Raw genomic sequence first — 27,779 nt, 5'->3', positions numbered from 1 at the left:
ATTATTTCAGCTAACTCCTTGACAGAGCAGATGAGCTCAGCACTGTGTTTTCAGTTGTGCGTCAGATGTGGAGCCATGCCGTGAGAGGCACAAGTTTCCTGGTTATGTGTGTGGACTTGCATTACTAATATCTGCCCAAGGTTTCTTGTGGGAATCTCGTTAAGGTGCATGTCCATTTTGTGGAATTTGGTTTAGTTCAAACTAGATAATATGTCCATATGCCCACCTAACTTGGCACAGATGAACTGCAATTCGTTGTAATTAGCTAAAAGCCAAAAAAACCTCTTCTCTCATAAGATCTTTTGACCCTCTGGGCTGAGTGAGGGCACCTGTGTCAATGTGTGTATCTAGTATCAGCAAGCTTCCATTTCTTACTGTCTTAGATTTTTTTCTTTGAGGGGGAGGTAATTAGGTTTATTTATTTATTTGATTTTTCAATGGAGGTCCTGGGCATTTAACTCTTGCATATATGGTCAATTGATTTTTGACAAGGATGTCAAGATCATTCAATGGGGAAAGGATAGTCTTTTCATCAAATAGTGCTTGGAAAACTGAACATGCACTTGCAAAGAATGAAGTTGAACTCTTTCCTTACACCATGTATAAAAATTAACTCAAAACGGATCAAAGACCTAAACATAAGACCTAAAACTACAAAACTCTGAGAAGAAAACATGGGGCAAAAGCTTCATGATATTGGATTTGGCAATGATTTTTTGGATATGATGCCAAAAGCACAGGTACTACAAAAGAAAAAATAGATAAATTGAACTTCATAAAAATTTTAAACTTTTGTGCATCAAAAGAGAGTGAAAATGTGGGAGGTATAGCTCAGTGATAGAGTATGTGCTCAGTGTGCATAAGGTTCTGGGTTCAATCCCCAGCACCTCAATTGAAGAAAAAGAGAAAGAGTGAAAGGACAATCACAGAATTTGAGATGCTTGCAAACCATGTATCTGATAAAGGCTTAATATCCAGAATTTATAAAGAACTCCTACAATTCAACAACAATAATAAAACAAAAAATTCAATTAAAATACACATGGTCCCTGATTTACAATGGTTCTGCTTATAACTTTTTTAACTTTACAATGGTGCAAAAACCGTATGCATTCAGTAGAAACCCTACTTTGAATTCTGAATTTTGATATTATCCTGGGCTAGTGATATGCAGTCCAAACTCTCATGATGTTGGGCAATGGCGGTCACTGCAGCAACCAGTCAGCCACACGATCACAAGGGGTAACAACCAATACCCTTACAACCATTATGTCCCCATACAACCAGTCTGTTTTCACTTTCAGGATGGTATGCAATAAATTACATGAGGTATTCCATACTTTACTATAAAATAGGCTTTGTATTAGATGATTTTGCCCATCTGTAGGCTAATTTAAGGGTTTATTTCTAGGCTGTCTATTCTGTTCCATTGATCTGTATGTCTGTCTTTATGCCAGTACCACACTGTTTTGATTACTGTAGCTTTGTATAGTGAATTTTGAAATCAGGTAGTGTGAATCTTCCAAGTTTATTCTTCTTTCTCAAGATTGTCTTTCTATTTCTGAAAAAAAAAATGCCATTGAGAGTTTGATAGGGGTTGCTTTGCTTCTGTAGATCACTTTGGGTAATACTGCCTTCTTAACAATATTAAGTCTTCCAATCCACAAACATAGGATGCCTTTCCATATGTGGCCTATTTTTTTAAGTAACTATTTATGTAAAAAACACTTGCATACTATAAAAAGTTCAAACAGTATAGTAAAGTACAGAGAAAGAACAAATTGCCACAAATCTCACTACTTATGGATAAGTACTGTTAACTTTTAAGTGAACATCCTTTGAGCACCTCTCATTTACAATTTTACATAAATAGCATTTGTGGGTTTTTTCCTATTTAATATGTAATATGTGTTTTTCAGTGTCAATGACTAGATTTAAATCATGCTTGTACTATCACTTACTTAAGCAAACCCATGCTATAGACATTTAGTTTGTTGGACTGTAAGTAATATTTATTAATATCATAGTATTAATGGTAGGAAAAACAGTATAAGATTGATTGAATGTTTGAAGTTTTCTCTTTTGAATGAATAAAGGTACGGAGTTTTTCATCTAATCAGTTCCTGCATATCCAACATACTGTAATGTGTAAGTCACGGATCTTTGCTGTGGTAGGTGCAACAATGAAAAAAATAAAGAACCAGACACTTGTTTAGAGATTTGTTTATACTCTAGGTCTACTATAGCCCAGTGAATAATAAGCAAGATACAGCCAAATAAAATAAAACTTTGTCAAATCATAGGAACTGGGTATTCAGTTTATTCTCATGTTCTTGCCTTTCAGGAAGAAGGCATGGATTTAGGGAATAGAGAAACAATACATGAATGGTGAGTAGCGTATGTTGAATTGCTTATTCTGATCATATTCACTTATATTTTTTTCTGAGATGGGCAAAGTTCAGTGTTGATGTCTATTCTTTTGTAGGGAGGTACAAACTGCAATACAGATAACTCAGTCTTGGAAAGAAAGTTTGAACGTGGTATGGTATTAGCACTTCAATTTTGTAGAAAATTTGAAGTTTTTACTGATTTTCAATGTTGGTGCTACTTAATTTTGCTGTAATTTCTAGAAATTTAAGCTCTCATTTGGAACTAAAATTATATTTGCTGCATAATTTTTTATTGCTTTTAAGAAACAGTTTAAGATTTACCCATAACAAATAACTAATAGTTTGAGGGTGGGGTTGAAAATAAATAGTTGTATGATACAAAACCATCATTCCTATGGACCAATTTCCTCTCTGTCCTGGTGGGGCCAAAAAATGTTCATTTGTGCTGGTTAAATTGCTTAGATGAAAAAACAATAAATGATTTCACTTTCTTCTACATAATTTATGAACTATATATTAGAGTTTTAAACCACAGACAATAGATTTACTGGAAAAATACTGCTTGTAACACATATACCCCATGAACATTTTAACATACAACATTTCATTTAAACATGTTTGGAATTCAGTTACATTCCTTGCTAACATTTTTTTATGTCCCTGTACATATTATGATTACTTAGTTGTAGTTGAATGATGTTTAGGGTTCTTGTCCATGGACATCTCAGATAATGACAGAATAAGAATTGAGCTGAAATTTGAGAAGAGATTCTGGTTAGATGTCAATTTCTAGATTTGGGAATTACTAGATATGGAAAGGGGTCATCGGCAGAAGCAATGACATCTTACTTTCTTTTGTACCCTGAGTGCCTTAGATGGGCATCTAGCCTTGATTGAGGAGTAAGTCCTGTAGAATGAGTAGATAGCCTCTGAAGCCTGTCACTTTTCATGTTTCGGTGCTAATACAATTTATAGAGACCATTGGATTCCCTTAACTGACCCAATTCTAATTACTTTAGGTGTTGACAAGGGTGAGTGAGTGAATCTGCAAGTGTGTTAAAAGGAGGAAAGAAGCATGTAATATAACTTTACTTGAGTCTTGGAGAAGAAAAGAGCACATTTTAAAATCCTCAATTGTGTGGTACTGACTTTGTCGACATAAAATCCATAAATATTTTTCACAGTTGTAGTTACTTTTGCTGTACCATTGTGTCTTACTTCTAACTAAATCTTTTATGATCCTTTCCTGGGCATAGTATTGTAGTTTTTCTAGAATAAAGCCCAGGTCAAAGCCAAAGAGAAAAACTTTAATTTAGGATTTGTGTATATAGCAGGTATTGCTCCATATTGAGTACTCATTCTAGGTATTTGGGAGACACTAGGGAAGCCCCTCATCTAGCGTGTAGCTCTCTTTCCAAAAGGCAAAAGGTGCCTTTGCTTATTGAAGTGAATACCTGCTTGCCTTAGGATGCTGAGAGCTCCTCACCATGGTACAAGCACTGACTCAGTAAGGATTGCCTTCCCCATGCAGCAGCTACCTCCCCAAGTATTTGATACATGGTAATGGATGCTACAATTGTGCACTGCTTTCTACTTATACAGGGTAACAACAATTTAGAGAAAGCACCTTCTCCAGAGTGCTCTAACTTAACTCCAGCATCCTCAGCAACTTTCCTGACTGGGAGAACAGGGAAGGTAAGAAAAGAGTGCCTTAAAGTCTGTATCCCTTGAAATATTTGTCAAACATTAATATTTCACCACCAGAATCTTTTGGAGGATATATTTTGCTAAAGTGTATCTGATTCTAAATGACAATTTTCTCTTTTTTTTTCATTCCTTAAACTATTACTTACATATTACAAAAGCCACCAACTTTTAAGTATACAATTTGGTCAGTTTTGGTCATTGTGTACAATCCCATAACAGTAACCATAATCAAGATATAGAACAGTTCCCACACTCTGAACAATTTCCTCATGATTTTTTGCCCTTGATCCCCCACCTCCACCTACCATAGAAAACCACTTATCTGCTTTCTGAGAAAAGTGGCAGTTTTAAAATCTCTGTTCCAATTTGGTTTTAGCAATGTTTTTCTCCATCATTACAAGCTTGTGTGAGTTGCACCGGCTTTCTTCCAAGTCCTATTCCCAGTCCTGTGCGACGATTTGCAATGTAAGTTTATGTTGTCTGAAAATACCAAATTGCTTTTACAATATGAATTTTAGAAACTTAAAAGAAATTATAGCTCCAGGTTCTGTAACAACCAAAGAAGTGACGTCTTTTTAGCTAAATTAAAATGTCATTGTTTTGGTTTATCATTTTGCATGTTGAAAACAATCAAGTGACTAAGAACATGTGAGAACATGTGAACATATGAAGAATCAGTAATTCACTAACCCTGTTTGAACATAGTCTTCCTTTGACCAAGCTTGTTGATAAGGATCAGAGCCAACTCTCCAATGAACTTTCAACAACCATACCTTCTCATTCATTTATGGTTCAAGGCAAGTCACTGCCAGGACTGCAGGTCCTTCTAGCTTCTTTTCCTCACAACCTGGGAAAATCCTGAATCCTTATAAATTACAAGACAGTCTGCTGTCCTAAGGCATTCTTGTTTCTAACCTAGATTTAGATAAAAGCAATGAAATGATGTGATGTGAGATACTACATAGAGTCCTCTTTTAGTGTATATCCTTTAATCTATTTTAATGAAATAGTTACAGGTGATCTTGTTTTCTTGTCATGATTGTGATAATTTTATTTTAGAAGTCAAAGTCCCATCAACATTCTTAGATCAAGCATCCTTGGACCATTAAAAAGAAAAGGTATTTTTATCTACTAACAGAAGTAAATATAACTTTGAATTATTTTTGTAAAATAGCATATAAACAAGGGTTATACAAAAATTCATTTTAAAGGATTTATTTATTTAAAATATATTTGATAAGTTACTCAAGACCTTTCATTTTACTTAAATGAAACTGTATGTAAAGACATTTTGAAAGCTATAAAGTACCTTATATAAATTTGAATTGAGACATTTAATTCCAGTTTAGTCAACTATTATGATTTTCATTGTGTAAGTATAATTCACCAAGCTGGCTGCCTTAAATACTTTCTGAAACAAGGTAGGGAATGAACAAATGAATAGAATGAGTCAGTCATCAAGTTGTCTGCTGAATCTCAACCCCTGCCCTGCCCCCCCGCCACATGTACATGTTGATATCCTATGAATCAGTTGACACAAATTAGGCCCACTTTCAACCCTAAAAATATCTGCTAAGGTGTATGTTCTTTGATGTTTCACCTGTTTGTGGGGCTTACTTTTGGTTCAATATATGGAAAATGACCCACCCACTCAGTAATAAAAGGGCAGTGGAAAGAATAGAGGTGTTTTTTTTTTTTCAACTCCCAGAGTCCTGGATCCCATTTCTCAACCCTGCCTCACTAAGCTACGTGCTTCTTCCTTTTTTGTTAATACCACTACTGAAGTATAGGCTTAGTACAAAGTTTAACTATAATAGGGAGGGAAAATGGATAAATAGCAAAGGAGATTAGACTTTAAAAATGTAAAAATTTGTAAAAAAATAAAACCATTAGGATGGGAACGAAGAAGAAGAAATGGGAGGGGGAGGGGGAGAGGTAGGAGAAGGAAAGCAAAACTGTAGGGAAGGACATTGAAATTTACCACAGTGTTCCACGCATCTGGCATTCATTAACAGCAGTCTTCCTAACAACACGCCTGATTCAGCATGTACTTATATTCCAAGACTAAGACTAGATCAGTTTAGAAAACACCCTTTTGCAAATTAAGCACATTGTTTTATGATGATGGATCAGTGACCTAGTTTAGGGGTCTTTTTCCTGTGCTGTAGAGTTTGGGCTAATGTTGAAAAAACATTCAAATATATTCACTGTCTGAGAGCCATTAGGAAGTTGGAGGTCATTTGAGTATTTAATATAAAATATGCTTAAATTGAAGAGCGTGTTTTACTAAATTAAGATATTTCATCTTTTAAGACATTGACACAGAATGTTTTATGACATTGAACATACCTGGAATTTTCTTAGAATTTATCATTTTAAAAATTGTTTTTGTATTTCAATTTTGACATAATAGACTCAGTTTCTGTCCAGTATTTTGGTTGATGTGGCATGTCCCACACAAGCTCTTGGACCTGGTGTTCAGCTGCTCTAGAGGTTGACTGTCTCATTTCTTTGAGGTATCCCTAAAAACTCGAAAGCAAATTTTGTGTATACCACATGATCTATATATTTTAAGTCAGACCCTTCCAAACATAGACTATACAAATTTGGTCAAAATTCACCTGACTTCAGATGCAGTAGTAGATTAAACAGAAATTTAATTTTATTTATATATTTTGGAATATGAATATTTATTTGGGATACAACAAACTACGTTCTATTTGGAGCCCATTAATACAAGTGAAAGGTGGGGACAGACAGTATTAAAAAATCAAAAAGAGATCCTGAGGAGGAAAAACAAAAATGAACGCAGACTCTGTAAAGTAGAGAGAGTGTGAGATAAAGGTTAGAGTCTCCAAGCATTTGAAGGCATAGCTTACGGTGCTAAGTAGCAGTTACTTCCATTAGGAATAAGCAAGAACAAGTAAAGCTTCAAGTGGGAATTCTGAGAAATCTATAGAAATTGGGCAGCTATAAATATTGTTTTATAAGTAATCATGATTTTAGCAAAGAAAGTTTATTTTCTTCACTGAGGAATTTGTTTTGATTTGTCTTGTTTTTAATTCAAATCAAAGAGGAGAGAGGAGTACTTTTGCCATGATGGTGTAAGTGTCTCTGTCATGGGGCAGAATACTCAGACCTCTTTTGAGCTTTATAAGCCATGGTTATACTCCTAAGGAAGGTCTGTGAAATCTCCACTCCTAGTGATATTTTTAATGAGTAGGTAGCCTTAGCATGTTATCACTCAAATATATTCCACCCTAGAAGTTATGGGCTTGAATGGAAGTTTTTCTCACATCCAGACGTGGTTATCGCATGAATGTGTAACATTTACTTCAAACAAATGCCATTTTTTGAGATTAAATGCTTTTCCCTAATCTTTAAAATATTTTGTTAATTATATACTATAAAGGAATCTATCTATTTAGTTCATTGTGTGTATTTAGCAAAGTGAGGATAGCAATAACTTAAAGTTTTAAAATAAAGAATGAGGGGAGAGGGTGTAGCTCAGTGATACAGTGTGTGCTTAGCATGCAGGAGGTCCTGGGTTCAATCCCCAGTACCTCCACTTAAAAAATAAATAAACATAATTACCTCTTCCCCGCCCCCAAATTTTTTTAAATCAAACAAAAATAATATAAGAAATGAGATTAAATTCTGGTACATCCTTGCTGCATAGCTATCTATATAAACTCATAATGTAGAATTTAGTTAATAATATGAGAAAAAAATCATTCAAAACAAAAAGTAGACGACATACTGTTATTAGATACAGTACAAACCCAATTTTGTATAAAAACCAATCACATGTACACATGCATATTCAGGAATTACTGAAAGTGGTTATCTCTGGGTCATGGTGATGTAAAATTTTTTCCTTTTTGTTTTTCTGTATTTTATAAATTATTTGCAATGAACAAGTTTTACTTTTGCAATTAAAAGTGTAATAAGCACATTAGATAAAATATATCTACCTTGATCTGCATTTTTGTCATAGGTGAAATGGTACTTGAACATCAGCCAAAGAGATTTTTCCAAGACACAACCAACGTGGTTTCTTCTGGTACTACTCACATGTCTGATAGTAATACGTGGTGAGTATTAACATGAGATTTTAAGCATTCATTGGCCACTTTTTACTTGGTTTTTAAGTCTACTTTGGCTATTGTATATATTCAGAAAGATGGTATATTATTAAATATTTTTAGAAGTTATAAAACTAGCATCCCAAATGGATACTATTAACTTTAGTTCTTCTCCCTAACACTTATGTGTGACATTAATATATGGTAGACACATTTTTTAAAACATTTTTTTATTGAGTTATAGTCACTTTACAATGTTGTGTCAAATTCCAGTTTAGAGCACAATTTTTCAGTTATACATGAACGTACATACATTCATTGTCACATTCTCTTTCGCTGTGAGCCACCAAACACATTTTTAAAAGTGGGGTTTTGGCATTAGATTAAGCGATATTAGAGAAATACATAAAAATGCAAACTTGGGGGAAAAAAGTCATTTTCTGCTCATCTTTTCTACCTTGGATTTTTGTGTGCTTTGTTAGGCTGAGCACATTATGGAAAAGTGTGCTAAGAAAGCATGTTTTAATAATCAAAATGGGAGATACAGTAAATGGATTTTTATTTATTGTTACTGTTGGGTTTGTTTTACTGCTCTTATGAAACTGCTCTTACAACCAGTGCCAGTTCTTTGCTTCGCATATTTTGCATTCATTTGTAGACAAAGCAGAGTGCACAGAGATCTCTTGAATTCTGTTATCAATGAGTGGCATTTTCTTTTCCTAGTCTATCTGCAGACACTCTTGATGGAAACAACAGAAGTGCAGGATCTTCTCATAATTCACCATCTAAAATCAGCACTGTCGCAAACTCTCATGTGCTGCCATCTGATTCTAGTTCTCTCTTTACTCTAGCAGATGAATTTCCACCTAAGTGATTCACTCCCATGCCAAGAATTTGTCACCAATGGAGAAACACACATGCACTTGCTTGCTTGATCACACACACACACACACACACACATTGGAGCATTAACAGAATTGTATGTGGTATAATGTAGACTATTTCTTATTTATCTTTTTTATCAATTTCCTAAAATTCTATTTATCTATGGAACTTGAATGTCTAATTCCTACATATGCTCTTAAAAGCAATGTAGTAATACTTTTCAAAGATGTTTTCCAAATAAGAACTATGTTGAAAGTACAACCATACATCTTCAAGATGCTAATGTATAGAATCATGCTGTACCTTGACTTTTTAAAAAAATACTTCAGAGCTCTATTAATGTGAATAAAAGTTAATAAATAAAGTTATACCTTCTAATGAAATATAATTGTTCCATTAATCAATAGGTAAAATAATTTTTTAAATTATATACTAAAAATCTATGCTAGTTTTTAATATTTTCAGTAATTACTAGTTTCCATTTGGTAACGAAAAATCACCTATCAAAAGCAGATTTTAAAACTAAGCTAGTTATACCATACTGATCCAAGGATTGCCAATTTTTCACATGAATCTTTGGATTGTTTAATTTGTTGGGAAGGAATAGATAGGGGAAGCAAGATGAATGAAAGCTAATTGAATAGCAAGAAAATAATATGTAATTGGGGCTTCACTCAATTTGTACTTAACCTGATTATCCCTGATCAATTTTGAATTCTAATTAAGTGTGGAAGAAAGACAATGTGGATAAATTGTGGTCTTTTACATTTCTATGAATTACCTTTTATTCATCATCATGACTACTGATTTGATTAAATACAGGCTTAATATGTTAGGGCTTTTCTGCAAGAATCATGTGCTTCCAGTTGTTCCCTAAAGGCTATAAATGTTTGTTTAAAACCCAATTTTCTATTCAAAAGTCTTAAGGATTTTTTAAATAGGAAATATCATGTGTTAAAAATTTTAAATCGAAAGTAAGTGCTTTATGTAAGTGGGAGAAGTATTAGCCTTTTGAAAAATAGAAATGTATCCTCATGAAATGGAGAGATGGTTTAAATTTCCTCAGCTAATGAAGGTAGGAATGGTAATCTAAAATGCTGATTAAAAGTTTTTCCTTGGCATTGAAAAGAATCAGAATGATGGAAATTTGATGTAGGTATACCCCACATGGGAAAAAGCCTGGCACCAAGAATTTTTTGACAATGGCCCTAATGGAATTGATTAGAATGGAGATGTGTGTGTGTGTGTGTGTCTGTGTGTGTGTGTGTGTGTGTGTGTGTGTGTGTGTGTGTGTATGAAGACTCTATTGACCTATGAATAAATGAAACTTAATATTTATGAGAGGACTGGGTTCATGATGGTCTCCTGAGACTTGGATAGGATTCCTATAGATTGGCTTAGGATAAGTGAACTATCAGTATTGCCCTTGTTACTTAGCTTCTTTATTTGCCAGACTTTAGTGGACCAGTTTTGAACTTATAAAGGGGCCCTTATGGAATGGGGTGGGATTGCAGTGATGTCTGTCACTGGAGAGAGGAGAGAGAAGGTTTTACTGAAATTATAGATCATTGACAGACAAAAAGGTCCTCATGCACTATTGACCCTTCAGGAAAAAAAAAATTTTTCAGAATGACCAAGTGTGAAGACTAAGGATGGAGAAAGTGAATAATGGGAGTGAGACTACTACTCAGTTGTGTGAGGAACTTTCATCAGTAAATCTTGGTAATCTCTACTATCTCATCTCAATATACTTCTCAACTCAGGAAATTTCTTTCACTGTATTTGGTTAGTTTCTTATTGTTTTAGTTGAATTCTAGGATGCTACAATTCATAAAATTTCTTTCACTCCACTTGGTTAGTTTTTATTGTTTTAGTTGACTCCTAGAATGCTACAACTCATTATAATATGCTCAGAATGGAGCATTTTGTGGTTGGTTTTCCATACTGTTACCTTTTGAGCTTTTGTATTCAGAGGATCCATTTCTTAAATGATTTTACATTTAATTTTCAGGCCAAAGCAGTTCTAACTTTTACATGAGATATTTTGTGGTTGATTTTTTAACATTATGGTAAGACTATGTTTTGTTATCCTAAACGTGCCAAGGAATTGTCATGTCAGTTTTCCATAGGGAAGGACATGTATTCATTTCCTAGGACTGCCATAACAGAGTGCCACAAACTGGGTAGTCCAAAACAATAGAAATGGATTATCTCATAGATCTGGAGGCCACAAGTCTGAGAACAAGGTATCAGCAGAGTTGGTTCCTTCTGGAGGCTTTAAGGGAGAATCTGTTAATATCTTTCTGCTAGCTTCTGGTAGTTGCCAGAAATCCTTGCCTTGCAGACATATCACTCCAGTCTCTGTCTCCGTCATCACCTGGGGTTCTGCCTGTGACCCTGTGTCTTCCCATGGCCTTAAAAGCTACCAGTCATTGTAGTTAGGGCTCACCCTAGTCCAGTTGTGACCTCAACTTGATTGCATCTGTAAATATCCTACTTATCTTATCCTATTCGAATAAGGTCACTTTCACAGGTGCTAGAGGTAAGAACTTCCACATGGTCTTTTGGGGGACTCATTTCAAGTCACAACAGGATAATTTTGCAATTTTTGATTGTTTCATTTTCCTTAAATTCATTTTTAAAATCATTTATTTTCTAACTCATCTTTTAAAAATATGAGAACAAGAGGTGACCATATTGTACATAAGCATTTTTTTTAACATTTTTTATTGAGTTATAGTCATTTTACAATGTTGTGTCAAATTCCAGTGTAGAGCACAATTTTTCAGTTATACATGAACATACATATATTCATTGTCACATTTTTTTCGCTGTGAGCTATCACAAGATCTTGTATATATTTCCCTGTGCTATACAGTATAATCTTGTTTGTCTATTCTGCATATGCCTGTCAGTATCTACAAATTTTGAATTCCCAGTCTTTCCCTTCCCACCCCACTCCCCCTTGGCAACCACAAGTTTGTATTCTATGTCTATGAGTCTGTTTCTGTTTTGTATTTATGTTTTTTTTTTTAGATTCCACATATGAGCAATCTCATATGGTATTTTTCTTTCTCTTTTTAGCTTACTTCACTTAGAATGACATTCTCCAGGGACATCCATGTAGCTGCAAATGGCATTATGTTGTCATTTTTATGGCTGAACAATATTCCATTGTATAAATATACCACTTCTTCTTTATCTAGTCATCTGTTGATGGCCATTTAGGCTCTTTCCATGTCTTGGCTATTGTAAATAGGGCTGCTATGAACATTGGGGTGCAGGTGTCTTTTTGAAGTAGGGTTCCTTCTGGATATATGCCCAGGAGCAGGATGACTGGATCATATGGTAAGTCTATTCCTAGTCTTTTGAGGAATCTCCATACTGTTTTCCACAGTGGCTGTACCAAATTGCATTCCCACCAGCAGCGTAGGAGCGTTCCCTTTTCTCCACAGCCTATCCAGCATTTGTCATTTGTGTACTTTTGAATGATGGCCATTCTGACAAGAATAAACAAATGGGATCTAATTAAACTTACAAGCTTCTGCACAGCAAATGAAACCATAAGTAAAACAAAACGACAACCTACGGAATGGGAGAAAATTTTTGCAAACGATGAAACCGACAGAGGCTTGATCTCCAGAATATATAAGCAGCTCATATGACTTAAGAAAAAAACAAACAACCCAATCCAAAAATGGGCAAAAGACCTAAACAAGCAATTCTCCAAGGAAGAAATACAAATGATCAATAGGCACATGAAAAAATGCTTAATATCACTAATTATCAGAGAAATGCAAATCAAAAGGACAATGTACATAAGCATTTGCATGTCTTCTTCTTATACATTATAAGTATATAAATATATATTATAAATGTATATATGTGTACATATATGCTAGTTTTCACATTGTCAATGAGAGGATACACAAGAGCGGAAATATGTTTTTCAAATATTTTGAAAGCATCATTTTTGTCTTAAATATGTGTTCATGTTCAATCGAGTATTTCTATTTTACTTACAACCTTATAAAAGAACAGCACTCCAAATTCATGCTAACATGAAAACTCAGTGCAGTAATAGGTTAGATTCGGCAAAAAAAAAGTAATAGGTTAGATTCTCGGATCATGAAAAAAAATCTTACAATTTATAATGACTAAATCAACTAATCAAGCTTGTAATTTTGTAGTATATTCAATAAGTAGCTAATGAATGCTTTCTGTGTACATAAACTGTACTTAAAACTGTAGGTTATATAAAGATGAGTGAGATACCATTGCCATCTTCAAGCAGGATAAGTGCAAAAATCATAACAGTACATGACAGTCTAAGCTAATATGACTATAGTTACACATATGAAAGGACCTCTGCACTATAAAAGTAGGAGAGAAAGACAATACTGGAATCACGGAATGTTACAACTTAAAAGATTTTAGAAGTCTTTTAATATACCCCTCAGTGTAGTAATCCTTTTAAGAATTCAAGACAAATTATCTTTTAGCCTTAGTTTGAAATTTTGTGATTTCAAAATGACTGACTGAACTCCCTCATATGACAGCTCATTCTCTTGTTGGACAACTCTCACTGTTAGAAAGTTCTGACATTAAAAAGGGGATGGGGTTAGAATGTGTATCTGGGTGTCCTGTTTCACTGGCTCTTTAGAATTGAGGCAAATCAAATGTGCTATTAAAAGCACATGAGTTAAGATTCTTATTCTGCATTAATCCTTGTCCCTGCTCCCTGAATTATTAGTACTCCCACTACAGGATATTTAATCTTATCTCCTAAATGAATTTTTAAAATTCACCTAGAAGCAACTATATATAAATATCCATGATGAAAATGCATGTATGGTACTTGGGATATCTATGGAGAAAACTAATTATAATTTGCCTGAAGTGTTTTTAAATATTTTAGATCTTAAAAGTTGAGCTTGAAAAATCTATCATGTAGGTAGACTTCACTCTCAGATAGTTGAAACTGTGCATTTAAAAAGGCCAGAGACCAATAAGTTGCTCTGGCATAAAGATAGCTTTGTTTCCCTTAAATTCCATGATATCTCACAAATTTCTTAAAATGTGGTTCTTAACCCAAGAGTAAGTAAGACTGATTTTTACAAATGTCCATAATGTATACGTGGAGAGCCATACATCAGATAGGAATCTTGGAAACTTGCTCAACTTTCTTAATGGTGGGATACTTAATGACCCTGGGCTCTCAGAAGAAATGTGTTAAATTAACTGAATCCTAAAAATTTGCCAATAAGATGACATTGGAGATTTCTGTGGCATTACTGACAGCAAAGGAAATGGTAACATTGGTTCATGTCAACTTTTTAGGTGACTGACCAGACTACACTGTTAGTGAGTTCAGGAGTCAGGAAGCCAGACTTGTTGCTCCAGCTCTGACACTAGCTCTGTACAACTTTGGGTGGGTCACTTCACCTCTCTTGGCTTCAGATGTCCAATCTGTAGAGTAGAGTTGAATTAGATACTTATAAGGTCCCTTCTGCCTCTTAAAATTTGTACTGATTCAGTAAAAACATTGCCTTAATCTTTGCTAGCATGACAGTGAAAGTCATGATGACATTAAGCTTCCAAAGGCTTTAAGAAAATATTTAGGAAATTAGAGAGCTTTATACCTAATATTTTTATTCTTTCTGGCAACAAGAAACTCATTTTGTTCAGCCTCATCAATAGTTTCCTCTCTTCTATGAATTATGCATGCTTTATGATGAAATGTGGAAAGCTAATTTCCCTCTGGTTTCTTGTTTTGTGTGGATAAATGATTCTCTCAGGACTTCCATATTAATAACAAGTTCCCACTGACAAAGCACTCATCATAAAATTTTCTTTCTACTATGACTATAGTTAGAGACAAAACAAAATAAAGATATACTTGGTATATTTGTTTCAGAGAAGCAAAGAAGGCAGGGCCAAAAGCTACATCACCTATAAAAACCCTGCCCAATACACACTTGGAAGTGCTCAACTAGTGCTAAAGAGCAGACTACCAGCAGAATAGTTTTTTCTTTTTCCTCGATAATTATTAAATGGCTATAAGAAAACCCCTCTAACTTAAGTTGATTTCTTGGCATGGCTCTTGTGCTTGGTAACTCTCCATTGAACACAAATGAAAAAGGACACTTGAAATTCACAAACAGCTGGTCTGTGACTTTGTGCTGAGGAAAGAAATATTTTGAAACTGCATTATCCAGCAGAGGAACTAACTATACTTTCCATTTCTAGCCCTGCCCTTCTAAAAGGAAGGGTTTAGTTTGCTTCCTTAACTAGGCTTATATTAAACTCTGCAGTGGTTTACATCGTCTTGTTCTTAGATAATCTTTTCATAAGTGTGTGGTCTTTGGAGAGGAAGGTGCTGAGGCTAGCATGTTGGGGCTGTCAAGGGAAGTTCAGCTAAAACTCCCTTAAACTTGATTCAGAATACATTCCGATTAGCAGAGATTTTTAAAAAATTTTTATAATATACAAGGCTGCTGAGAGTGTGAGAAAATGGTGGATTCCTAATGTCGTTTCTGGAGGAAGTTTGGTAGTATGTATCAAAAGCCTTCAAAACATTTATGTCTTTTGATATAGCAACATTTCTAGGAATTTTTCTTAGGGAAAAATCTGGGACAGGTTGCAATGAATGTCTACTATAATGTTATTTGTCACTGTGAAAAAACATAATGTTTTTAACAAACAGTGCTGGGGCAACTGAATATCCACGTGCAAAAGAATGAAGTTGGACCCCTTACCTTATACCATATAAAAATTAATTCAAAACAGATCAGTGACCTAAATATTAAGAGCTAAAACCATTAAACTCTTAGGAAAAGACAGGGGTAAATCTTTATGACCTTGGATTTGGCAATGAATTCTTAGATATGAGCAACAAAAGAAAAAAATAGGTAAATTGAACTTCATAAACATTAAAAACTTCTGTGCATCAAAAGTCATTAATAAGACAGTGAAAAGACAACCTATAGAATAAGAAAATTATTTGTAAATCATATCTGATAAGGGTTTAATCCAGAATATATAAAGAATTCCTATAACTCAGCAACAAAAAGACAACACAATTAAAATATGGGCAAAGGACTTCATGAATAGACATTTCTCCAGAGAAGATATACAAATGGCCAGTAAGTGCATGAAAAGATGTTCAGTATCATTAGTCATTAGGGAAATGCACATCAAAACCACAAAGAGATACCACCTCTTACACGAGGATGGCTATAATAAAAAAGATAATAGCTGGTATTGGTGAGAAATAGGACCTTCACACATTGCTGGTTGGAATATAAAATGATATAGCAACTGTGGAAAACAGTTTAACAGTTTCTCAAAATATTAAACATGGAATTATCATATGATCCAATAATTCCATTCCTTGGAAACGAGGACTGAAACGGGTGCTTGTATGCCAGTGTTCTTTGTAGCATTGTTCACAATAGCTAAAGGAAACAACTCAAGTGTTCATCACCAGATGAGTAGATAAAATGTGATATAGCCATATAATGGAATATTATTCAGCTATGAAAAGGAATGAAGTTCTGACACAGGCTGCAACATGGATGAACCTTGAAAACATTATGCTAAGTGAAATAAGCCAGACACAAAAGGACAAAAATTGCATGACTCCACTTATATGAGATATTTAGAATAGATAAATTCATAGAGGCAGAAGTAGATTACAGGTTACCAGGGATTGGTGGGAGGGTGAATGGGGTTTTATTCTTAATGGGTGCAGAGTATCTGTTTGGGATGATGAAAAACTTTTGGAAATGGATAATTGGAATGGTTGTACAACATTGTGAATATAATTAATGCCACTGAATTGTATACTTAAAAATGGTTAAAATGGCAAGTTTTGTGTAAAAAACAAACAAAAAAAAACCTAGTATCTAATGCTAAAGGGTCAGTTAAGCCAGCATTTCTCAGGGTGTTTTATAAAATTTTAATATGTAAATGTCCTGAACAATTAAAGAAGAGGGAGGACACAGGGAGTCTATGGTCAAGTAAGTTTGGGAAACTCATTTAACTCGTTTCTTTAACATTATGAAAGCCCAAGAAAGGGAATATGGTATGGAGAATTTTTAAACTATTTAACCTAAGTTCTCTTTTTTGAGGGTCATCTTGTAGAATTGATGTTATATAGAATACCTTTTGGAAAACATTGGGTTCAACAAATTACAGTACATTCATTCTGTAGAAATCTCTGCACCCATTAAGAGTGATGACATGGTCATATATCACTTGACATGGAAAGATGTTTATACTATATTGTAAAGTGAAAAAGCAATGTGATTAATGGGATCTCATTTTGCTTTTAAAACGTATATGTATATATTTTATAGGGATATATAACAGAAAAAGGTCTGTAAGGCTATATGCCAAAATGTTTATGTCTCTGGGACGTGAGAAGATGCATGATTTTGTTTTCATTTGCTTTTCTTTTTGTTTGTGTGTATTTTCAATTGTTTGCACGTGGAATATCTGTTACTTGTGAAATCAAGAAGTAATAGAAGTTAAAATAAATATGTTTTAGAAACTCATATACAGTTATTAATTATGTGAGGAGGGGATGAAAGGATCAGGACTCCCTTGCTGCTATTGGATTATTCACTTCTATTTGAATTTTCATTGATGGAGAGTCAAAGAGCCTTTCAACTATTGGAAAGTTCTACTCACTCAAAAATTCCCCCAGATATTGAATTAAAATCTACCTTCCATCCTTTGATCCTAATTTGTCATAGGGAATGCCACAAAATAAGCAAAGTCCATCTCCTCTGCCGTAGGTATAGACTTTCAGCTATTGGCAACAGTGATCATATTCAGACAAATCTTTTCTCCTCGAGGTTTCCATTCTAGTCTTTTTCTCTCTGAAATGGTTTACAGGCCTTGTTACCATCCTGACCATTGGATTCTAGTTTATCAATATCCTTCAGGTTTGTCAGTTTGTCAATATCCCCCATAAAAGACCACAACACTCCATATTTTTTTTCACATTTCATTATCAGTAATTTAAAAATTGTGATATTATTAGATCCCTCTGATTAAAAAGGTAATTTCAGAATACTTCCCAGTTTGATGTGACTGTGCTCTGAATCCTATCCTAAGATTATATATGACAGATACTCAATTATCTATTTCCCCCATCTTTTAATTTCTGAAGCTGTATAGATGAATAAAATATTCCAGATCAACTCCTCATCCAATCTTCTGCATTTACTAAAACCTTAGTAGAAGTTTTTACCAAACACTGAAAGGAGAATGAGAGAGCTTCCACACTGATAGGGAGGGCAAGGGATTCCCTGTAGTCTGGCCAAGGAATTTGAAGAACCTCTTGTCGCATACCATTTTCTATTCTTTATCTCAGTCATTGGTACCAATTTTTAGATAAGGTCAAGCTGCATCCAGATTGATTGGCCTCTCTACTAAGAAACACCTCAGAAGATGACAGTGACAATCCAGGGTTCAGGGAGATGCAGAGTATCATTTCTTGTCCTTGATCTGATCCTAGATCTCCCAGCCAACCTAGTATATACATTGGTATCCTTTCCAGCCTAATGAATCCTTTGCCTTTTATCCCTTTTGTCATTCCTCCCACATGGTAGGCACTATTTAAAAGAACCTGGTAAACTGTATATACCAGCTCCAAACACCATTGGGCCCAGTGCCTTCCACCATGCATATGTTTCTGTGTGCTTAGTTTTTTGGAAGGGAGTAGTTTCCTAATTATAGAAATTGTATCTTGTATACAATTTGCATAGGATATTCACATTTATACTTGCTAAGCAGAAATAACTTTAAATCTTCAACTTTTGAAGAGTTTTTATTTATACTGTTTTAAAAATCAACTCTGTTGAGATATGATTTACACACTTACTACACTTACTACAAATTGCATGCAGTTTTAAGCTTGCAGTCGAGATATAGTCCTTGGGATCACTTCATGTTTTGTTGTCTCCTTAGCTACATTGTGAAATCAGGGCTAGTGTGCTTGCCTTTGGAGATGTCTGTCCCATCATGGATGGTCTGCACCAAACAGATCCAATACTGTTTTCCTTTGTGACATAGGACCCACATAATATCACACTTGAGGGCTATTTGGAATCATTGGGCAAGATCTAATGGCTTCTGCTCCTAGCTTTTTGTTTCCATGAGACGCTTTTTTTAGTCTCTAATTTTCCCTAAGCCATTTAAAAACATTATTTATTCCACTCAAAGGTTCGTCTTCCTTTTATAAATCAAATATTGAAGGACTGCATTACTATATTATGTTGAACTTTTCTTGGTTATAAGCCTTTCAGGGAACATGGGTTCATCTGTGTGACTTTATGGGAATCTCATTATTCAAAGGTAACTGAAACCAGGGAAAGATGTATCTCTGGTTCACATTCTTAGGTGGAGTGGTACAACATCCCATATTATTTCCTATGAATGAAAATAGCTTGTTTTAAGAAAAGAAACAAAGCTCACTTCTCAGGAAGTTGAATAGCAGTAGTATGTTTTGAGAGACTAAGCAGGTTAACAGAACCTAGGCATTGAGACTCTGCTGATATATTGGTTTTTGTATTTATATTCTGTTTCTTTCCCAAAAGGACTTGAATTTGAGACAACTGAAGTTGATACAGATTGTCTTTAGTTTTCTCCCACCTTGCTTTCTATTGCCTCTTTCCCTCCAGCTGCCCTAGTGCCAGCCTCCCCTCCCTCTTCTGGTATCTTCCAGGTCTGCCCTCTTCCAAAAGGGGCCGGGGCCAATGCTCCAGAGGTTCATCTTCCCCTCTTCTAATCAGTACTCCCATCCTAGCAAGTCTGAAATCAATTTGGACATTCTGATTAAAGTTCTCCATAGGAAAATTAAAATGACCAATAAATTTAACTCTGGGGGGAAGTGTTTGTATTTTAAAGCAGTAATTTAGTTCTAATCTCAGTCATTGGATTTTGGGGGTTTAGTGGTCAGGGAATGATGTAGCTGGGAGCTTCTGTTCCCCTCCTGTCCCCTCTCCAAATCTCCCCCAAGCACAACACTGAGTAGGCAGAAGCCATGGGCGTCTTTTATCCCCTTTTTTATTTTTTAAAAATGTTTATTTTTGAATAATAAATACTCATGGAAAAATTGGAAAATCCAAAGAACTGGAAGATTTAAAATTTACTCATAGTCTCAACTTCCAAAGATCATCAATAATAACATTTTGATGTACTTTCATCCAGTCTTTTTTTCTCTGCATATTTTTGAACTATTTTTTGTGATCATGCTATATATATAATTTTATTTATTTTGTTTTATTTATTTAATATTTTAACAGGTTTTATGTTATTATAAACTCTGACCAGAGGCTATAACTATATGTGTATGTTTGCTTACTATTTTATGCTGACCATAATTTCTTCAATTAAATCCTCATTTGAGGGGCATTTAGGTTGTTTTCCTTTTTTCTTAATTGAAGTATAATTGACCTACAACACCATGTTAGTTACACATGCACAATGTAGTGATTTGATATTTCTATGCATTTAACAATTAACACCATGATAAGTCTAGTTAGCATTTGCCCCCATGCAAAGTTATTATAATAATATTCACTACATTCTCCATGACTCATTCATTTTGTAACTGGAAGTTTGTACCTCTTAATCTCCCTCATCTATTTCATTCATCCTCCCAACGCACTTTCCCTTCTAGCAACCACCTGGTTTTCCTCTGTACCTAGGACTCTGTTTCTGTTTTGTTTGTCCATTTGTTTTTGATTTTTTGGGGGGAGGGTAATTAAGTTTATTTATTTATTAAATGGTGATGCTGGAGATTGAACCCAGGACCTCGTGCATGCTAAGCACACACTCTACTACTGAGCTATACTCTCCCCACCATTCATTTGTTTTTCAGATTCCATATCTAAGTGAAATCATGTGGTATTTGTCTTTATCTGACTTATTTCACATAGCATAATATGCTCTAGATCTATCCGTGTTGTCATAAATGTAAAGGTTTCATATTTTCTTTAACAGTTGAGTATTATTCCATTGTGTATATATGCACCACATCTTCTTTATCCATTCATTTATCAATGGACACAGGTTGCTTCCGTATCTTGGCTATGTGAATAATGTTAAAATGAACATAGAGACGTATAATTTTTTGAATTAGTGTTTTTGTTTTCTTTGGAAAATATACTCAAAACTGGAATAGCTGAATTGTATGGTAGTTCTATTTTTAATTTTTTGAGGAACCTCCATTATGTTTAACATAGTGGCTGTACCAATTTGTATTCCCACCATCAGTGCAGGAGGGTTCTGTTTTCTGCACATCTATTTTTTTCTCCACCTCTTCACCAAAACTTGTTATTTGTTGTCATTTTTAATAATAGTTATTCTAACAGGTGTGAGGTGATATCTCGTGGTTTTGACTTGCATTTCCCTGATGATTGGTGATGTTGAGCATGTTTTCATGTGCCTGTTGGCCATATGTATGTCTTTTTTGGAAAATTCAGATCCTCTTCCCACTTTTTAATTTTTTAATTTGGATGAGGAGACATATCCAAAAAAATTGCTAAGGCTGATGTCAGGAGCATACTACCTATGTTTTTCTCTAAGAGTTTTTGGGTCTTACATTTAAGTCTTTAACCAATTTTGAGTTTATTTTTCTATATGGTGTAAGAAAGTAGTTAGTCTAGTCTAAATTTTTTGCATGAAGCTATCCTGCTTTTCCAGCACCACTTGTTGAAGAGGCTGTCTTTTCCCCATCATATAGTCTTTTCTCTGTTGTCAGATTAATTGACCATATAGGTGTGGGTTTATTTCTAGGCTGTCTATTCTGCTCCATTGAATTGTGTGTCTGTTTTTGTTAAAAAAAAAATCACCATACTGGTTTTATTATTGTAGCTTTGTAGTGTAGTTTGAAAGCAGGGAGTGTGATACATCTAGCTTTGTTCTTTTTTCTCAAGATTGTTTTGGCTTTTTAGAGTCTTTTGTGTTTCCATACAAATTTTAGAATTATTGGTCCTAGTGAAAAATGTCATTAGTATTTTGATAGGGATTGCATTGAATCTATGGATTGCCTTGGAGAGTGTGATCATTTTAACAATATTAATGTTTTCAATCCATGAACATGGTATGTCTTTCCATCAGTTTGTGTCATCTTCAAATTCCTTTATAAATGTGTTATAGTTTTTTGAGTACAAGTCTTTCACTTCCTTGGTTAGATTTATTCCTAGGTATTTTATTCTTTTTGATGCAATTGAAAATGGGATTGTTTTCTTAATTTCTCGTTCTGATAATTCATTGTTAGTGTATGGCAATGCGACACATTTCTGTATGTTAATTTTTATCCTGAAATTTTACTGAATTCATTTATTAGTTCTAATAGTTTTTTGGTGGTGTCTTTAGGATTTTCTATGGGATCATGTCATCTGCAAACAGTGGCAGTTTTACTTCTTCCTCTCCAAATTGGATTCCTTTTATTTCTTGTCTGATTGCTGTAGCTGGGACTTCCAATACTATGTTGAATAAAAGTGGTGAAGGTGGGCTTCCTTGTCTTATTCCTGATCTTAGAGGAAATGCCTTCAGCTTTTCACCGTTGAGTATGATGTTAGCTATGGGCTTGTTGTATATGGCTTTTATTATGTTGAGGTATGATCCCTCTATACCCACTTTGTTGAGAATTTTTATCACAAATGGATGTTGAATTTTGTCAAAAGTTTTTTCTACATCTACTGAGATGATCATATGATTTCTGTTCTTCAGTTTGTTAATGTGGTGTATCACATTGATTTGTGGATAACAAATCATCTTTGCACCCCTGGGATAAACCCCACTTGATCATGGTATATGATCATTTTAATGTGCTGTTGTATTTGGTTTGCTAATATTTTGTTGAGGATTCTTACATCTATGTTCATCAGTGATATTGGCCCGTAATTTTCTTTTTCTGTAGTGTTGCTGTCTCACTTTGGTATCAAGGTAACTCTGGCCCAATAGAATGAGTTCAGAAATGTTTCTTCCTTTTCAATTTTTGGAATAGTCTGAGAAGGGTAGGTGTTAAATCTATATCCCCATTATTGTGTCCCCATTTAATTAGGAAGAAACTGAGGCTTGGGAGGGTTAATAACTTGCCCAGATTTTCTCCTAAACAAATGGGGACAATAATGGTACCTATAGTGTAGAATTACTGTGAAGATAAAATTATCTGCTTCATGTAAAACTCTAAGCTGCCTGGAAAATAATAAGCATACAATTTTAAAAGTGCTAGTTGTTATTGTTCTTATTTATTAGCTGGTCTTTATAAGGAAGGGAAGAGGCCAGTCCTAGGTATCATCCAGTGCCCCCTCTAGACCTTAATGGCATGTAATACTGAGTTTCCATTTATACTGGTATTATAAAGATTCCTTTAAAATAAATTTAAGTAGGGAAAGGTGAGTTGATTTAAAGAAATCATTGGGTATCAGGTATTAGGTGGTATGTGGGTATGGTAGAGATGATGATGAATGTATATGAATGCCTCCTCAGTGATTTCTAATAACAGGGACAAGTTGAAACTCTGTAATGGAGCAGCCACTCTATTTAATATTGCACTGTGCAATATTAATATTAGTTATTAATAGTTAATATATTATTATAATATATTAACTCCCAGGACTCCCAGCACTCCTGATCCCCTTTAAGCTGCTCTACCTTTTCTTTTTTCTTATCACCTTCTAACATTCTGAATAGTTTACTTATTATTTTTATTGTTTGTCTCTCTTTGCTAGAATGTCAGCTACCCCAGGGCAGGAATCTTTTTCTGTTTTGGTTCACTAAGTGAATAAAGTGCCTAAAACAGTACATGGCCTGTCCTAGATAGTCACTAAATATTTGGTGACTGACTGATTGTATGCATGTGGCATTCACAGTCCTTCATAATCTGTTCCCAACCTATTTACAGCCTCACCTCTTATCATTCTCCCCTCTGTCACCAACACTAGCAATTTCCCATGCATACCATTTGTTCCCCCATCTCTGTGCATTTACTCATGTGCTTTCCTTTGCCCTGAATAAATAACCACGGATCTGTGCAAACATTTAGTTATAAGGATGTTCTTCACAGTCTGGGTTTGGATCTATGAAAACTTTGAAGACAGCATCAATATTCATCAATAAGGGATAAGTTAGAGAAATCATGGTAACTCCCACTTGATGGAGGGCAATTTGGCAATATCCATCAAAATTATGAACATGCAGAGCCTTTGGACCTGCAGTTGTGCTTTTAGGAGTTCATCCCCCACATATACTTGTTCGTGTGCCAAATAAATATGTGTCGATGAGTCAGTATAGTGCTTTAGTCACTCCTATTAGACAGAGCACTGACAGAACTCATTAAATTATCATGTAGAGCTATATTTATTGACGTGGGAAGATCATAATAGCTAACATTAATTCAACTTGCTATGTGTCAGACACTCTGACAAGTGTTTTTATATATTTTTATCTCATTTAATCCTCATAACACCTCTGCGAGGTAGTTACTATAATAGTCCTTATTTTATCCAGGAGGAAATGGACTCAGGGATGTTAATTTACTTAACCAGAATCAGACAACTAATAAGTAGCAAAGCTGAGATGTCTGAAATATATTATGACAACACATTGTGAACTATGATACACTTTTGTTAGAAAAAAATACATACAGATATGTAAATGTATCTGTGTGCATATAAAACGATTGGAAAGAAATACATCAAAGTGTTAACAGTTACATCGCGGGATTGTGGGTGGTTTTTATTTTCTTCTTTTTCCTTATAACCATTTTCTGAGTTTTCTGTTAAATTTTGGGGCTGACTTGGAAGGAAGTAGTGAAGCCAGGAGGCATGAATTACTTGTGTAATTTTAAAGATGACTAAATTTTAGAAGTGTGTTGGTAGTGTGAGACAGTGATACCGCTGAGAAGGAAAAACTAGCAGGAAGGGAGAGCTTGCCCAAAGGGAAAGGGGATGGCCCCTGGGGCCAAGTGCAGGAGATGGCAAGAAACCTAGCATCCAGGGCACAGGTGGAAGAGGCAACCTTAAGGAGGAACTCCCTCGTTCCCTTGAGGCCATAGGGTGGGGGATGAGCAGGCCTAGGGGAAAATGCAGAGAACGGGGAAGGGCAAGGTAAAGAGGGGAGAATTGACGGAGTTCTTGCTGGATGACCTGTGGACTGTCATTGAAACCCAAAGCTAGGCCCTCAACTGAGGGGTCAGGAGGAGGATGGGTAAGGGATCTGAGGAGAGGGAGAGGATGTGGAACAATCACTGAGAGAAATTTGATACGGATATATAAAAGGACTGCCTCGCAGCCCTTGGGGCCCTGCTGAGGCTGGCTGGCTGGGCTTTGTAGCAGAGCCAGTCTCATGACCTTCTCCAGCAATAGTTGGTAGGCTGGGAGTGGGGGAGGGGAGAATGGATGGTAGGGTTTTCACAGGGCTGGAGACCGGCAGAGCAGGTGCTACAGAAGGTCGCAGGAGAGTGAGGCCAGGGATCAATACAAACACGGCTAAAATGGCGGATCATGGGGCCAGTTTGGAAGGATGAAAGGAAGCCAAGAGGCCACTGATGACCTCTGGGAAGGGAGAAGGGAGGAAGGACAGGCTGGTGGCCGTGGGGGCAGTGTGGTAGAAGGAGACCCATAGGAGGCTGAGGTCAGAGGGGTGTTTCTGAGTTTGACACATTGAAATGGTCCCCTATAGGACCCTTGGGGTAAATGGAAAGGAGCAGCAAGACAACTGTGCATGATAAAAGGGCGAAGGCAGCATTAAAATAACTCCTACCTGATGGAGGGCAACTTGGCAATATCTATCAAAATTGCAAGTGCATGTTCCTTTTCACCCAGCGATTGGGCTTTGAGGCGTTTCTCTTACAAACATACCTACTTGCTTTGGTGCCAGAAGGATATGTAAGGTGAGTCGTCGCAACACAGTAACAGGAACAGATTGGAAACAGCCTAGAAGTTCATCAGTAGTGATTTGATTAGTTAAATTATGATCCTTAAATGGAATGCTAGGTAGCTGGAAAAAGGAGGAAGCTCTTTATGTGCTCATATGGAATGATCTCTAAAATATTTTGTTAATTGAAAGAAGCAAGGTACAGATCAGTGGGAGTTGTTTGCAATCTTTTTGCCAACAGGTGTATAAAACATCTCTGGAAGGATACATAAAAAAATCTGGTACTGTTGGTTACCTGTGAGAAGGGAGATTTGTTGGATAGTTAACAGGGTTTGGAAGGCAACTTTTCAATTGCCCTTTTGTTTTATACCATTTTTTTTTTTTGCTTTATGGAAGTATAGTTACAAAATAAAAATTGTGTATATTAAAGGTGTACGACAATGATGTACGTTTTGAATTTTGAGCCACGTGAATATATTACGTACTGAGAAAATTAAATAATTAACTAAAACATTATAATATGTGTGTATATATATATAAGTACACCAAAAACTCCCACAAAAGATTCGTTTCAAACCAGTTGGTTTGCCAGGGTAATGGGTGGGGATTTGAATGAAATGAACTATGTGTCAATAGTTGCTGAAGCTGGGTGAGGGATATAGGGGGTTCATTTTCACTTGAAACATGAAATTGCCATTTTTGTAGGTCAAAAATTGTCACATTTTGGCAATTTTGTGTGGCTTAAGCCAATGCTGTTCTCATTATTTTTTTAATAAACTTTCCATAATGTAAAAGTTTTCAAACAAAGGGAAAAAATGAGCCCCCACCAGGCCCTTGCTAGGAACATTCATGTACTTTTTCATCCTGGCTCTTATATCTCATAATTGAGTGGAAATTCCCATTCCCCCATAGACTTCTGAAACAGCAGTGCTGCCTTGCTAATTTCCCTTTATTATGGAACCCGGTACTGTTCTCAGGATTTGTCCTATTAACGACAGTCTCTCCCCATCCTGTTGTGTGTTAATTGGGTACTACCTTATCCTTATTGCTGGTAAAGCTCATCCTGTTCTCAAAAAATCACTTCTTTAGTTTCCTATGATCACTTGACGTCCTCTTCCTGCCTCACACAGTCTATTATAAGCAATCCTAACTAATTCCAGGCCATGCCCTTAGCCAGGCTCCTTATATTTATCAGTCTAGGGGCTGATGTCTGTAGGACGTTCAGCATACAGCACTGCACGGCTCACCCGAAGCCATCAGTTAGCACACTTGTGTTCAGCCTTTCAGCTTCATGTGGTTTTGCTTCTGGCTGCACTTCTTATGTTACCTCAGAGGCTATGGTGATTTGGGCCTGGGCCCTGACACCTGCTAATTCAGGCCTTATTGTCTGTCCTCAGGAGGCAGGTGGCTTCCTCTTGCTGCCTACAGGCCCAGGCACCTTCTCTGTGACTCACAGCCTGTTGGTCAGCTCTGCTGGCCTGTCCCATTGGACCCCAAACTTCATGAGTTCCCCCAACTCTAAGCTTCTCCTTTACCTTATCTGTAAACAGCCTCCTCTGACCCCTTCTCCCTGGGAAGTCTGGGTTTAGCATACCTCTTCTGTGCTGTCACAACTGAATTTATCACACTGAATTGTGCTGGCCTCTTTTTCTGTCCTGCCCACCCCAGACTGTGAGCTTTTGGGTTAAGGATAGAGACCGTGGTTTATTCTCCCTTGAATATCTCACACCTAACACAGCATGGGGCACATGGTTAAATGCTCAAAATAATAAATTTTTAAAATTTTAATTTGAAATACTTTCAACTTACAGAA

General features: G+C 35.6%; 1 protein-coding gene across 1 annotated transcript in view; it reads left to right on the top strand.

Annotated features, from left to right (window-relative positions):
- Window positions 1–9,117, top strand: part of PABIR3 (PABIR family member 3) — a 29,051-nt gene extending 19,934 nt beyond the window's left edge. The window contains exons 3-7 of the mRNA XM_031446370.2: window positions 2,345–2,388; window positions 2,486–2,540; window positions 3,993–4,085; window positions 8,095–8,191; window positions 8,906–9,117. Coding sequence (XP_031302230.1) covers window positions 2,345–2,388; window positions 2,486–2,540; window positions 3,993–4,085; window positions 8,095–8,191; window positions 8,906–9,033 — 417 coding nt within the window. The 3' untranslated portion in view covers window positions 9,034–9,117. The remainder of the gene's footprint in view (window positions 1–2,344; window positions 2,389–2,485; window positions 2,541–3,992; window positions 4,086–8,094; window positions 8,192–8,905) is intronic.
- The last annotated feature ends 18,662 nt before the right edge of the window (window positions 9,118–27,779 follow it).

Source organism: Camelus dromedarius, chromosome X (assembly GCF_036321535.1).
Source record: "Camelus dromedarius isolate mCamDro1 chromosome X, mCamDro1.pat, whole genome shotgun sequence".
Taxonomy (NCBI): domain Eukaryota; kingdom Metazoa; phylum Chordata; class Mammalia; order Artiodactyla; family Camelidae; genus Camelus; species Camelus dromedarius.
Note: the sequence above shows the minus strand (reverse complement) of the source record. Positions and strands in the feature narration are given on the sequence as shown.